The sequence below is a fragment of the Neoarius graeffei genome, chromosome 10 (genome assembly GCF_027579695.1).
Source record: "Neoarius graeffei isolate fNeoGra1 chromosome 10, fNeoGra1.pri, whole genome shotgun sequence".
In the NCBI taxonomy this organism is placed as follows: domain Eukaryota; kingdom Metazoa; phylum Chordata; class Actinopteri; order Siluriformes; family Ariidae; genus Neoarius; species Neoarius graeffei.
The window spans coordinates 86136681-86151216 of record NC_083578.1 but is presented as its reverse complement, the minus strand read 5'-3'; the positions used below and the strand labels follow the sequence as shown (position 1 = coordinate 86151216).

General features: G+C 42.9%; 1 protein-coding gene across 7 annotated transcripts in view; it reads right to left on the bottom strand.

Moving 5' to 3' along the window:
- Positions 1-14536, bottom strand: part of nfic (nuclear factor I/C) — a 335473-nt gene that overhangs the window by 106783 nt on the left and 214154 nt on the right. For 6 of the 7 annotated variants that reach the window (XM_060932489.1, XM_060932491.1, XM_060932488.1 and 3 more), the window contains exons 7-8: positions 9799-9909; positions 3731-3933 (exon numbers count right to left, since the gene is read on the bottom strand). In XM_060932489.1, coding sequence (XP_060788472.1) covers positions 3731-3933; positions 9799-9909 — 314 coding nt within the window. The remainder of the gene's footprint in view (positions 1-3730; positions 3934-9798; positions 9910-14536) is intronic. The other variant, XM_060932490.1, reaches the window with a different exon arrangement.

Sequence of the window (14536 nt, the reverse complement as noted above, 5' to 3'; positions counted from 1 at the left end):
GACTGCTTTCCTCCTGCAAGGTTTTTGAATTTTAAGATACAACTCAAGCTCCGCCTCCAACGCGCCCCTCCATGTCTCTTTCACTCCCTGTCAGCAGTTACACGAGAGACAGGGTAATGTTCTGGCCTGGCAGACAGCCGCTTATCCATCTCTCTCGCTCTCTATCTGTCTGCATCCATCCATCCTCAGGACTGCACTCTCACTCTGCTGCACAACAACAGTCCGGTGTGTGAGTCAGCGACATCGTGGGACGCTGCTGCTGTCCTTTGTGACTGGCTGGCTGCAGTCGCACTGCGGTGGGGTGAATTTCAATGAGAATGCAGGACAGGCCAAGCCTGACAAATCTCAGATCTCTCTCACACACACACACACACACACACACACACACACACACACACACACACACACACACTGCCAGCATCAGCATTGCTGCCAGGCACACACAGGAATCTCCTCGTTCAAATGCGTACTTCCTCCTGCTCTCTAGTTTTCTCTCTGATCCCTCTCTCACCACTCAGATCTAGTTTTCCGTCTGATCTCTCGTTCATCCTTCCACCCAGATAATGAAACAGCTTTCTGACTCAGGATTTTTTCCCCCCTGTCGGTTATCCCCGTAGGCGAGCCCTTTGAAGACAGTGACTCTGTCAGACTGCAGTTATTCAGTTATAGCTATGAAACTTCACCACAAGTCGACGTTTGGCCACCAGCGCATGTTTGAAGAAAGAAACACGCACCAGATCGAGTCATACCCGTAATCCCGTTCTGATTTTATGCTTCGGAACCTTTCTATAGATTACTATGCTTGCACGGTAGTACTATTTCTCATATATACCACCTTAGAGTAAAATAAAAGTGCTTTCTTAGCATATCCCAGCATAGCATGTTAGAGTCAAAGCACCGGGTCAACCATAGTAACATCACTGTAGTACTATTTTAACCTACAGTGCTGTGCAAAAGTCTTGGCACCTTATATATATATATTTTTTTTCATTACAAACTTTGTTATAGATTTCTATTTTATAACTTCTACAAGTTTTATCGAGTCGAACCATTACAAAAAAAAAACAAAACATTTTAGAGTTCCAAACGTTCTGGGTTTTTTTCCAGCACAAAATAAAATGTTACCGGAAAAAAAATGTTTGTGTGATAAAGAGAGAATATACAGTAAAGGAGGTTGAGCGCTCAGGAATGGAAGACGGTCCAACATTCGCTACAAGTGTCTAGAACCGTGTTAAACATTGCAGAGCCAACAGATTTTTCTTTTTTTTTTCCTGTCAAAATATCAGCAAATTCATGTTATATTGCGGGGGTGCCAATAATTTTGAAACCAGCGTTTCGATAAAATAAAACTCTGTGTGTTTAAGCTTAAAAAACAAAAATCACTCATTCGTTTTTGCTCATTTTCACAAAGGGTTCCAATAATTCTGGAGTTGACTGTACAAGAGGCGACAGTGCTGTGCAAAAGTCTTGGCACGCTCTCTCTCTCTCTTTATATATATCTCATCTCATCTCATTATCTCTAGCCGCTTTATCCTGTCCTACAGGGTCGCAGGCAAGCTGGAGCCTATCCCAGCTGACTACGGGCGAAAGGCGGGGTACACCCTGGACAAGTCGCCAGGTCATCGCAGGGCTGACACATAGACACAGACAACCATTCACACTCACATTCACACCTACGGTCAATTTAGAGTCACCAGTTAACCTAACCTGCATGTCTTTGGACTGTGGGGGAAACCGGAGCACCCGGAGGAAACCCACGCGGACACGGGGAGAACATGCAAACTCCACACAGAAAGGCCCTCGCCGGCCACGGGGCTCGAACCCGGACCTTCTTGCTGTGAGGCGACAGCAACATTTTAGAGTTCCGAACGTTTGGGTTTTTTTCCAGCACAAAATAAAATGTTACAGGAAAAAAAATGTTTGTTAAAAAAACTTGTGTGATAAAGAGAGAATATACAGTAAAGGAGGTTGAGCGCTCAGGAATGGAAGACGGTCCAACATTCGCTACAAGTGTCTAAACCGTGTTAAACATTGCAGAGCCAACAGATTTTTCTTTTTTTTTCCTGTCAAAATATCAGCAAATTCATGTTATATTGCTGGGGTGCCAATAATTTTGAAACCAGCGTTTCGATAAAATAAAACTCTGTGTGTTTAAGCTTAAAAAACAAAAATCACTCATTTGTTTTTGCTCATTTTCACAAAGGGTTCCAATAATTCTGGAGTTGACTGTACAAGAGGCGACAGTGCTGTGCAAAAGTCTTGGCACGCTCTCTCTCTCTTTATATATATCTCATCTCATTATCTCTAGCCGCTTTATCCTGTCCTACAGGGTCGCAGGCAAGCTGGAGCCTATCCCAGCTGACTACGGGCGAAAGGCGGGGTACACCCTGGACAAGTCGCCAGGTCATCACAGGGCTGACACATAGACACAGACAACCATTCACACTCACATTCACACCTACGCTCAATTTAGAGTCACCAGTTAACCTAACCTGCATGTCTTTGGACTGTGGGGGAAACCGGAGCACCCGGAGGAAACCCACGCGGACACGGGGAGAACATGCAAACTCCGCACAGAAAGGCCCTCGCCGGCCACGGGGCTCGAACCCAGGACCTTCTTGCTGTGAGGCGACAGCGCTAACCACTACACCACCGTGCCGCCCACAAAACTAAATGTTACAGAAAAAAATGTTTGTAATGTGTCTGAGCAGCATATTCCACAAGAGCAAACTTTTCAGATTAAAAAAGAAAACATAATGAAGGCTACTGGAAAATCTTTGGTGCAAAATGAAAAAGCGAGTGTGACAAAGTGTCCGGAAGAACTGTGGCTGGTTCTCTAAGATGCTCAGTAAAACCTACAGCTCATTTCCGCATAAAACTGCACTCATTGGACCTCAGACTACTATTTTTTTTAAAACAAAGGGTCGTCTCACACCAAATATTGACTTTGTTATATTGATTTATTATGCCTTACTGCTTACTGTTTATAGTATTTTTTTAAATGTTGAAACATTTCATTTCATTTCATTATTTTTCAGCCATTTTTTGGTCTACAGCGTTTCTTTACTTGTGCCTAAGGCCAAATTTCTGACCAGATGATGAATTTACAGTATAATTAATATAAACAGTGCTCTGCTGAGGCTTACATGAGTATTGCTGAGGTATTAGTAGAGAGACGATCAGCACTTTTATTCAGAGAGGTTTTAAACAGGAGAGAAAAGTGCTTCGAGCTCTGTGTGTGTGTGTGTGTGTGTGTGTGTGTGTGTGTGTGTGTGTGTGTGTGTGGTTGTGGTAAGAGTGAGGCGAGGAGGGAAATCGAAGCCTCCAGGTCTGTACGAGTCGAGATGTCTGTGGTTGAGTCACTTACACTCAGGTTACACTAAATACAGTCAGCGCAAGACAGAATGAGTGTTTATCTCACATACTGTACGTGTACGTACCTGCACGTGCAAACACACGTATACACACAACTACATACATACCGGGCTGCTCAGTATGTATAATAGTATGTGTAGTAGAAAAATGCATTGATATTGTCGTTATTAATATAAATATAAATAAATATGGATGGCTCAGAATTGTGATCTGTATTTTTGTTCTACTGTATATAGTCTTGTATCATTTCCAACCTTGGAATTAAACAAAGTCTGGGTCAAATATTAAAAAAAAAAAAAAAACCTGGTAGCTGACTTAGCTTCACTCTTGATTAGGGGCGGGGCTACAGGCTTACCGGGCTGGGTTGTTGATTGGACGGGTCGCAGGCCATTGTGACCAGGTCCTTGAGCGGGTCTTGTGAGGTGAGGTGGGGTGGGTAACGGATCGCCGTGTGTGGGAAGTAGGTGGAGGTGGGCTGGGGCAGGATGGGGGCCGTCGAAAAATGCAGCGATGATGATGGGTGCGGACTCCGAGAGATACCTGCAGGAAAACACAAACCTACGCCTGTTAATCTAAAGTCAGTTCAGATCAGATTTGGTGTTATGCATACAAACTTGTGCTAGGATAAACAATTCCAATTGTTTTAATTTTTTTTTTTTTTAATGAAACCCAATGACCTCATGACCACTATAGACTCCTGTTCTTGGATGTTGCACACAGTCCTCCTCAAGATACTTTATATTATGCATACTGAGATGCTTTTCACTTCACCATGACTGTAAAGAGTGGTTATTAGCTCATCCGGCCAGTAGGCGATGACCTTATCCCTTCATGCGTTGTCCGTCCGTAGTTCATCGTCCGTCTGGCATCGTCCACGTTTCACGAAAATCGCTTCTTCTCTCTCAATTCTTCACTGATTTTTATTCTTTTTGGCAGGAAGGTTGGTCTGCCTGGGGTACATATATAGTAGCTTCTACCCATAATTGCAATTAATAATGAATGAAGATATGGACTAATTAATCAATCCCTAACAAGCAGTTTCCACACAAATCGCTTCTTCTCCCTCAATTCTTCACCCATTTTGATTCTTTCTGACATCAAGGTAGGGCTACCTAGGGTGCATATAACTTCTACCCAAATTTCCTCATAATTACAATACAATTATTAATGAAGTTATGGACTAATTAAGCCTTAATGAGCAGTTCAACAACAAACAAAAAAGAGAAAATCGCTTCTTCTCGGTCAATTCCTCACCGTTTTGGATTCTTTCAGGCAAACAGGTCGGTATTCCTAGGGTGGATATCGCTTCTATATATAGCTTGTATATAGTGTATATACTGTAGCTTGTAGCATTTATTGCACAACTTTAGATCGTTCCTTCTGGACTAGACAGGGTCGGAGTGAGCTACGCCGTCGTTGACGGTCTCGTTTCAGTTACCCTGGCCTTCCTGTTCGCTCAAACCAGTCGATTCTCCTCTGATTTCTCTCATCAGCGAGGCAGAACTGCTTTTTTTTCCACTCAGTGTTTTTTGTTTTCCGCACCGTTCTGTGTCAACTCTAGTGATTTGTTTTGCTTAAGAATCACAAAAGATCAGCACTTTATGAAATCCAAAACAACAACCACGCTAGAATCAAAGTCACCGAGTTCACATTTTCTCATTCTCATATTTGATATAAGCATTAATTGAAGCTCATGACCTGTATATGCGTGATTTTATGCATTGTCCTGCTTCCACCTGACTCGCTAATCGGAGAATCACACGAGCGAGCAGGTGTACACTACCGTTCAAAAGTTTGGGGTCACTCTGAAATGTCCTTATTTTTGAAAGAAAAGCACTGTTCTTTTCAATGAAGATCACTTTAAACTAATCAGAAATCCACTCTATACATTGCTAATGTGCTAAATGACTATTCTAGCTGCAAATGTGTGGTTTTTGGTGCAATATCTCCATAGGTGTATAGAGGCCCATTTCCAGCAACTCTCACTCCAGTGTTCTAATGGTACAATGTGTTTGCTCATTGCCTCAGAAGGCTAATGGATGATTAGAAAACCCTTGTACAATCATGTTAGCACAGCTGAAAACAGTTGAGCTCTTTAGAGAAGCTATATAACTGACCTTCCTTTGAGCAGATTGAGTTTCTGGAGCATCACATATTTGTGGGGTCGATTAAATGCTCAAAATGGCCAGAAAAATGTCTTGACTATATTTTCTATTCATTTTACAACTTATGGTGGTAAATAAAAGTGTGACTTTTCATGGAAAACACAAAATTGTCTGGGTGACCCCAAACTTTTGAACGGTAGTGTACATGTCTGGAAAAAGTGCAGTTCCAGAACAATAATTTACATGGCAGGAAAATATCGACATTTATTATCTGCCAGACTTTGCATTGCATAATTCATCTGTTTGGCCTGGCTGTCAGGTTTCGTAGATCTTTATTCCCCTAATACTCCTGGAACGACCAATTTTCAGCGACACTGATTTCCGTAATGCACCCCGACAGCTGTGATTTCGGTGTTAACACAGTTTTGGTGGTGACATATGGTGGTGACGCTCCACCAGTTCACTTGAACAGCCGTGCTAATTGTTGTAGCATCGTTTGTGCAGACAGTGGAGCGTTGCCAGACTACAGATTATGCCTCATTGTCCCAGAGACAATTACTTGTCAGAGAGAGCAGTGCTGTCTGCATGGTGCTCTCAGCTCTGCAATAAACGGCTCATATCACATACAAACACACACACGAATTGCTCTTTCTGTTCCAGACAGCTTGTCAGCAGCACTGTATTAGTCTCAATATACACTCAATACACAAGTGAGCACTTACTACTCGCACAAGGTTAGTGGCACAAAGTGCGTTGGGATACTTAAAGTACAAGGGTGTGCAAACTTTTATACCACAGTTGCAGTATTGGTCTTTTTTATAGGCATATCACCAAATGTCAAACCGTTTTTAAAGGTATGGTCAACGATAAATGGAAGTAGAGATGCCGCCTTGTCCTGATTGGGTGGACGTTCACACGAGGAAGCGACAGGCGACATTTCTTCATCTCCTCACTGTAGCTCCTAACTACAAGCAGGCCCCATTTACTGAAGAAAAAACTCATCATGCGTTCATCTTATCCCTGTCATACAGTACAACCTCTTATTAAATTTGTATAATAGTGAAAATAATAATAAGCGTCTTTCACAAACCTAAGTTTTCGCAGCATTAGAGCTGCGTTACTTCCGCCTACGGTGAAGTCACATGCATTCCTGCAATTATACGCTATGTAGAGCACCCTCTGCTGTCTAAACAATGCAAATACAGCTTGGAAAATTTAAGCGATTACACAGCCTGATAATAATCACGATTCATTTTTTTCATCAATTCGAATCGTTATAAATTTGTGTTTCACGATTTATCATCGCACGATATATTGTTACTTATTCTATCCATGTTCACCGGATATGAGCAATTGCTCGCTCTGATTGGCTACTCTACTACTAGGACATCAGCTCATATACCGCGAGTAGAGAAAAACAAAATGGCAGCGCGTGTTGCTGAACCAACCAAGGACGAAGTAAAAACTCGACTCGAAAACAAAACCCCTCCGAAAAAAGCAAGAAAATATAGAATGAAAGTATTTGATGGTAAGAATGTATCTTTTTTTAATTTTTCAATAATTATTATTATCATTATCACATTTTTCTAGCCTGGGCCCGCCCATCCTAAGCGTGACGCAACGCGAGGGCCTGTTGCGAGCTTAGTCTGGCCAGGCAGGCTATCTACAGCTCTTCCAAGCTCCCGAAAAATCGGGAACCAATCAACTTTGAGCATCTCCAACGGCCCTGGGTAGAGGCGTGTTCAAGGCAGTGACGTAGTAGAACTGCGACCGGAAGCCATAGATTGTTTACAGAATCTATGCCGGAAGCGCTTCATTCACTAGAAACATTACGAACATGGAGCAAGTTCTCATTGAAAACGGAGCAAAGAGCAGCCCTGGAGGTATTTATTGAAAGGAAGGACGTTTTGGCCTTGCTCCCGACCGGCTTCGGTAAGAGTTTAATCTACCAGTTAGCCCCGTCGCGTCACATACGTCAGAGGAAAGAGTGATGTGATTGGTTTAAGCTTCATCACAGCCTTTTCTGGCTTCGACCAGTAGCAAACTGAGGCATTTCAGGGAGGCGGGTCAACCACGGGCTCTGGGAAACGGTTGGGCTTAATATCTTGGCCAGACCAATAGCTCGTAGAGCTTTGCAGTCGCGTTAGCCAGACTAGCATTTTTCACAAATCGCTCCTGTCATTTTGCCGGTTTGTTTACATTCTCAGCAGAAATGATTTGGCCGGATGTTTTGTATAACGTTTTTATTTACCGAATTTGCAAAAAATAAAAATGAAAATGTTCTGTTTGTCAAAATCCAGTGAACGGGGATAGAATAAGACAGTTATTCCACTCAATCTCGTCGTACATGGCTTATAGCCAACACAGTGCTACGCGCCTCGTCGGCTATCGGCTCGTGTACGACTCGATTTCGTGGAATAGCTGTTACATGTCTCGCTACTACTATTTCGCTTAAGCACTAGACAATGCATGTCTGCTTGAGACAACACTAACAGTTGCTACATGGACACGAGAAACTGCAAGTGACCTGAGGAACTTATCACCTGCTAGCATGAACACAGAGTTAGTATTAGCTGAATTTATTTCCAGTAGCAGATAATTTGCTTCATGGCGAGTTCTTGGTGAACTTTAATTAATCCCCTAAATTTCTTTCGTCGGGACGGGGCAAAAATCAGGCACGCCGTGGATCTGGTTTTGATGTGAATTTTTGGGGAGCATGTGAACAGTAGTGAGCAGCGAACATGAGCTAACTTGGTAGTTTGATTCTGTGTAACTGTAAGAAAGTGAGCGAGTGAAAAGTGACGTTAAGAACATTGCATGATGAGAGAACGTTTGCAGCAAGTCAGGCTTGTAATACTCGAGTCGGACTTGTGTTCTAATTTTAAGGACTCGTGACTTGACTTGGACTTGAGCACTGATGACTTGGACTCGGACTCGTGCATCAACTGCATTCGGGCTCGTAAAATGGAGACGAGGACTTTGATTTTTTCTTTATTTTTTGTAACATGCCATAATAATTTGGCATAATATATTTATATTTATACCTACATTAATTTTGTACTAGGCAGCACGGTGGTGTAGTGGTTAGCACTGTCGCCTCACAGCAAGAAGGTCTGGGTTCGAGCCCCGTGGCCGGTGAGGGCCTTTCTGTACGGAGTTTGCATGTTGTCCGCGTGGGTTTCCTCCGGGTGCTCCGGTTTCCCCCACAGTCCAAAGACATGCAGGTTAGGTTAACTGGTGACTCTAAATTGAGCGTAGGTGTGAATGTGAATGGTTGTCTGTGTCTATGTGTCAGCCCTGTGATGACCTGGCGACTTGTCCAGGGTGTACCCCGCCTTTCACCCGTAGTCAGCTGGGATAGGCTCCAGCTTGCCTGCGACCCTGTAGAACAGGATAAAGCGGCTAGAGATAATGAGATGCGATGAGATTTTATACTAATTTCGTGCAAGAGAATGCACATTCACCTGTTCATACGTCATGTTCAGGAACAAACTAACGTTAACGGCGTTAAAATGCCTGGACAGAACACCGCTAGGATTGTCCGCTTTGCTTATACAGACTTCTCGTGCAGTGGGAAAAAATGCACTGCTGTGTATTCCATATGTAGAAGAACTATCGAGGAGATGACGGGGACGACCTCGAACTTCAATTGTCATTTGGTACGACTCTACCCAGAGAAGGAAGTGACACGCTATGTTCATTGCTCTGTTGATAGTGGGCGGGGCTTGCCTGCTGAGTGATAAACTAGCAGTGTTAACCCTCTCTCATGTTATTTGCCCTGCTGATAGTGGGCGGGGCTTGCTGAGCGATGAACAAGCTTTTTATCTGTAGCCTGTTAACTAAAATGGGGCAGTCGAGCAGGAAGGTTAGTCCGACACAGCAGCAGAGACGCTTTCACATAAAGGCAAATGGTGCGGGTGGAGTCTTGTTCTCGGACTCGACTCGAAATCTTCTTTAATGACTCGGACTTGAACACTGGGGACTCGAGACTGGACTCGGACTCGAGGTTTAGTGACTCGACTACAACACTAGTGCAACTATTACTTAATAATTAACATTCTTTGCTTTTTTTCCCTGATATGAGACCACTTCCTGATGGCTGACTGTATTCGGGGACCTAAAGTTTTCCTAGTTGAATTCCTCACTCCATTCCTTTCCAGAGAATCAAGATGAAGTTCCTGTTGTATGACGCACCTGCCAAGGCCAATGGTGCAACTTAAGCACCTGCTTGTCTACAGATGTTCTGAGCTGCATCTGGGATTTGCTGTTAACCTTTTATTGCCTTCTGTGTGTGTACATGTGTGTCCATATGTCTCACCGCTGTGCACTGCGATGACAGGTCTGTGGTGTTGTGTGAAGCTGCCAAGGCGTGGAGAACTCTCCTGAGGAGACGGACTGTCCATCTCAGTCTTCTTCACCGGGGAGATACCTGACAGACACACCATGAAGGTGAGAGAGAGAGAGAGAGAGAGAGAGAGAGAGAGAGAGAAAGAATGAGGTCAGCTTTACTGCCCAATGTGTACTAGATGTGGTCTCAGTACTGACCACAGGGTGGCGCAGTGTGTAAAAAAAAGCCCATTTGTTTTTATGATGCTGCAGAGAACTGCAGTGTGTATGGGATAACTGTGTGTCCCTGTGGACTTCCAGCAGTGTGTGTGAGACTGGAGGCAAGAAGTGGACGCAAAAATATACAGGACACAAATAATATAAATATTGCCGCATAATTACACTCTGTGTCCACATTTGCATATTATCCATATTCAGATCCATCCATCTTAGGTGCTGCATCTAAAGTCCTATTCAGACAGAACAAGATTTATGTCGCAAGTGACGTGCAGGAAGACGACTATAGTAATCATAATCCATTGGATATCTTGGATCAGCCAGAGATGTAGGAGTGTCTTTATAACGCATACATAGTCATCAGATAAAATAATACACTATAAGTCATTTTAATACAAACTGATTGATCTGACCTTTATTAATATAGATATTTAAGCGCTGCCTAAAAGCGGCACAAAATCAACCTGAATAGAACAACAGGAGTGTGCGGCGCCATTAGGACTACTTACCATGCACCTGTTCCTGATTTGAGCGCAAACACAGCGCATACATAAAAACATAAGGACTCTTAGTAACACACAGACTTTGCAAAGTATATGCTCTATACCCTGCGTCTAACATTACCAAGCCTTTGAAATAAACCTTTAAAGTGGTAGGCATGTTGTGTAAATCAAATGGTGATTTGATCCCTCCAAAAATCCATTTTAATTCCAGCTTGTGATGCAACAAAACAGGACAAACACCAAGGGGGATGAATACTTTTGCAAGGTACTGTATTTCTATAAAAGATATTTTGTACTAAATATAAGTCTATGTAAAACAAATTTTAAATAAAAACTATGTTTTGTTAACTTAATACCACATACCGATTATTTTTTTTTTTAGAAATAATCATCTGGGGGGCGTCGTGGCTCAGGTGGATAAGGTGCCATACCATAAAATCCAGGGACCCGGGTTTGATTCCGGTCCGAGGTCATTTCCCGATCCCTCCCCGTCTCTCTCTCCCGCTCATTTCCTGTCTCTACACTGTCCTATCCAATAATAAAGGTGAAAAAAGCCCAAAAAATATCTTTAAAGAAATCATCTGAATGTCGATAACTGTGGACAAAGGTGTCGATAATTGTGGAACGGTGTCACATGATCTGATACGCTAAGTCATCGGGAATCAACTCATTTTTTTTTCCAGTGGAAGTTTGAGTAATTATTCATGCACAGTTTACGTACTGAAAGTCTTTTCTACTTTTGCAACGGCCAAAAGATCGTTAAGGTGTCGATAATTGTAGCCGCTGCTCTAGTTTATAAAACTCGACAACACATGGTCACAGAGCTGCAGAATGATCATCAAAGCCTGAATCACTTTTCAGACTCAGGAGGCGTGGCTTAAAGTTTGAAGGCAGAGTTGTATGGTTGACTGACATGATACGATAGTACATATTTAATTTGCATTTTGTTTGATGTGCATAAACTGCGTACGCACAAAAGCTGTCATGCAGCGAAACAACGCATTTTGCCACAAAGTTTGTCTTGTGTGGCTCAACTGGTAGCTGAAAGCTTTCCTTACTTTTTAGCAACATTTAACCTCGCAGCTCTGATACCAAGCTAACGACTGATACAAAACTCCACACTGAACATATTGTGCGTTAATGCAAAAAGAAGTTTCCAGACTTCCTGACATCACTACTGAATTCTGAATGCTCCTCACTAACACAGATGTTTATAAAGTTAAACACAGAGACATGTGTACGTCCAGGTGCTGCTCAGTCTGCTCAACTTCTCTTCTCTCACTCTCCCTTTGTCCCAAAGCAATCAGCCAAGGAGGCATGTTAAAGAAAACCTCGTTGGACCTGTCTAGACAGGAAGTGATGAAGTGGGCGGGATCGCTCATGCAGGATGTCTCATCGAGTCCTGATCCCAAAGCAGGTCCTGAATGCTAAAGTCATGCTAATCACTTACCACTAAAAAACGTTTGCAGCCAAGCCAAGGACACCTTCAGCTGTAAAGTACATTTTACGATTGCCCTCTAAACATTACATTACGGCTGTTAATTGGCGCCTTTTTAATCCTGAACCTTCCACTATCAGAACACACACGGTATTGAGGTATTTCACTCACGTGACCAAGTCATGTGATGCTGCCATTTTGGACGGCACAGCTCGAATCAGTTTGAATGCGAGGAAGGCGACAAATGAAAAACATAAAAGAAAAAAGAGCGAGATGCAGAAAACACCTTCACTATCCAGCGACGTAGGGCATTTACAGGGCGAGCAGAGGGAGAGGTATTTGCAAAAATTGAGGTTAGCAGGCTTAGAGAACGACGTTTACCTGCTTCCACCAGGATTGTTCACTGACAGCTAAGGTTTGTTCACATTTTCATTTACTTTCGGTCCTCAGGATAAACAAAATGTTATTAAATGTCATTGAAATAACTTCTTAGTCTGTTGAGACATGGCCCGTTATAAGTTTTTCCTTTACTGTATTTACTAGTTTACTGAGCGCGCTCCAGGGCTGGCCGGGGCTAGCTAGCGCTCCGGGGCTGGCCGGGGCTAGCTAGCGCTCCGGGGCTGGCCGGGGCTAGCTAGCGCTCCGGGGCTGGCCGGGGCTAGCTAGCGCTCCGGGGCTGGCCGGGGCTAGCTAGCGCTCCGGGGCTGGCCGGCTCAGTAAACTAGTAAATACAGTAAAGGAAAAACTTGAGACTGAAAGGTTTTAACAGTCATCCAAATGACTTAACGTAAACGTTGCTACAGCAACATACTAGGTACTATGATGTTGACATTAGCTAGCTTGCCGTCCAAAATGGCGGACACCGGGGCGTCACGTGACCCTGTGACGTCAGGTGAAATACCTCAATAGGTTCACCGTTTACAGGCTGCTTGTTTTTGAGTTAGCTTGAAAGCATTCAATTCAAAGGACAATCAAACAAGCTAACTTTAAAACGTTAACATATTTATTGAATATTAATCAAATATACCATGCGCTCAGAGGCTCCGGTTGAAATTATGGATTCTCTGAGGCATGGGTGTTGGTTTGAGCCAAATGAGGCATGGGCATCGGTTTGAGTATTTCAGAAACTGCTGATCTCCTGGGGTTTTCACACACAAACCCCAATCTCTAGAGTTTACACAGACAGAATGGTGCAAAAAACATCGAGTGAGTGAGTGAGCGACGGTTCTGTGGGTGGAAACAAATGCCTTGTTGATAAGAAAGGTCAGAGGAAAACAGCCAGATTGGTTCGAGCTGCCAGGAAAGAGAGATATAGTAACTCATAGCAACTCTTTACATCCGTGGTGAGCAGAAAAGCATCTCAGCATGCACCAGCAAAAGACCACACTGGGTTCAGTCCTGCACCCAAGAACAGGAGTTTTAGAATCAACAATAAGTTCCTATTAAAGTGGCCGGTGAGTGTATGTTGTATATGCTGGAGTTTCTTCGACCTTATTTTCCAGGGACACACCCACACCAGCCCGACCTACAGCAGTAATTTCTCTTGTAAGTTCTGATAAATATGTTTAACAGTCAAATGCGGCTCAGTTTTGACCTTGTGGTCATTTCATTTAACCTCCTAAGGCCCAAGCTGTTTTTTTTACATGCATTTTTTATTTCTCTTAGCTATTTGGGCTTATTAGAACCTGATTAGAATAAAAACTAAGCATCATCTTTTGATAAGATGTACTTTTAGAGAAAAAGTATGTCCACATATGTGGATTCTTGTTCCGAATTTCCATAAAGTGCTGTCCACGCATGTGACCGCTAAGCCCTAGGAGGTTAAAGGAGAACTGAAGGCAAATTTTTTATTATCAAAATTCTGTTTCTCTCATTTTGTTAAATATCGGAATGCATTTTTGATCGCTATTTTGTCGCTGCTATAGCAAGTTATGAGTGTTTGAAATATGCTCTGTAATATATCAGTCCATATGTCAGAGCAACGGCCGTAAACGAGATTCGTTGAGACCTGTACGAGACATCGTAGGACGGAAGTAAAACGTACAGCGGAAATCAAAGTGACCGACACCTGCCAACGCTGTCAAAAGACGCGCGCGCCCTCTTTCGAATGCTGACGTAATCAAGCCGGAAGTTTTGTTTGTTTTGATAGCAATCAGGAAAGTTTGAAAAAAGTAGGCAGTAATCGCCATTTAAACTCGTTTTTGTGCAATACTTCGTTTGGAAAACAGTTTTCAAAATGGCGGCACTGACACCTGGCTGACACTTGACGTTTCGAAGTCTCGCACAAGTCTCGTGAAGATCGCGCAGATAAGCGACGCCTGCCGTGGACCGAATGAACTAAATTCAACATGGCTAAAAACCGAATAGGCCGATAAGTATAATATTTAATCGCAATTAGTTGCCAATATGAGTCACGATATAAGGTTACTAAAACCGAACACGTAATTGAATAACACGTTAATTAAGAAATAAAGCAAGTTTAAAAATGACTTCAGTTCTCCTTTAACTCTATTTTAATTATTACGCTTAGATTTTACTGGTTAAATTCAGAA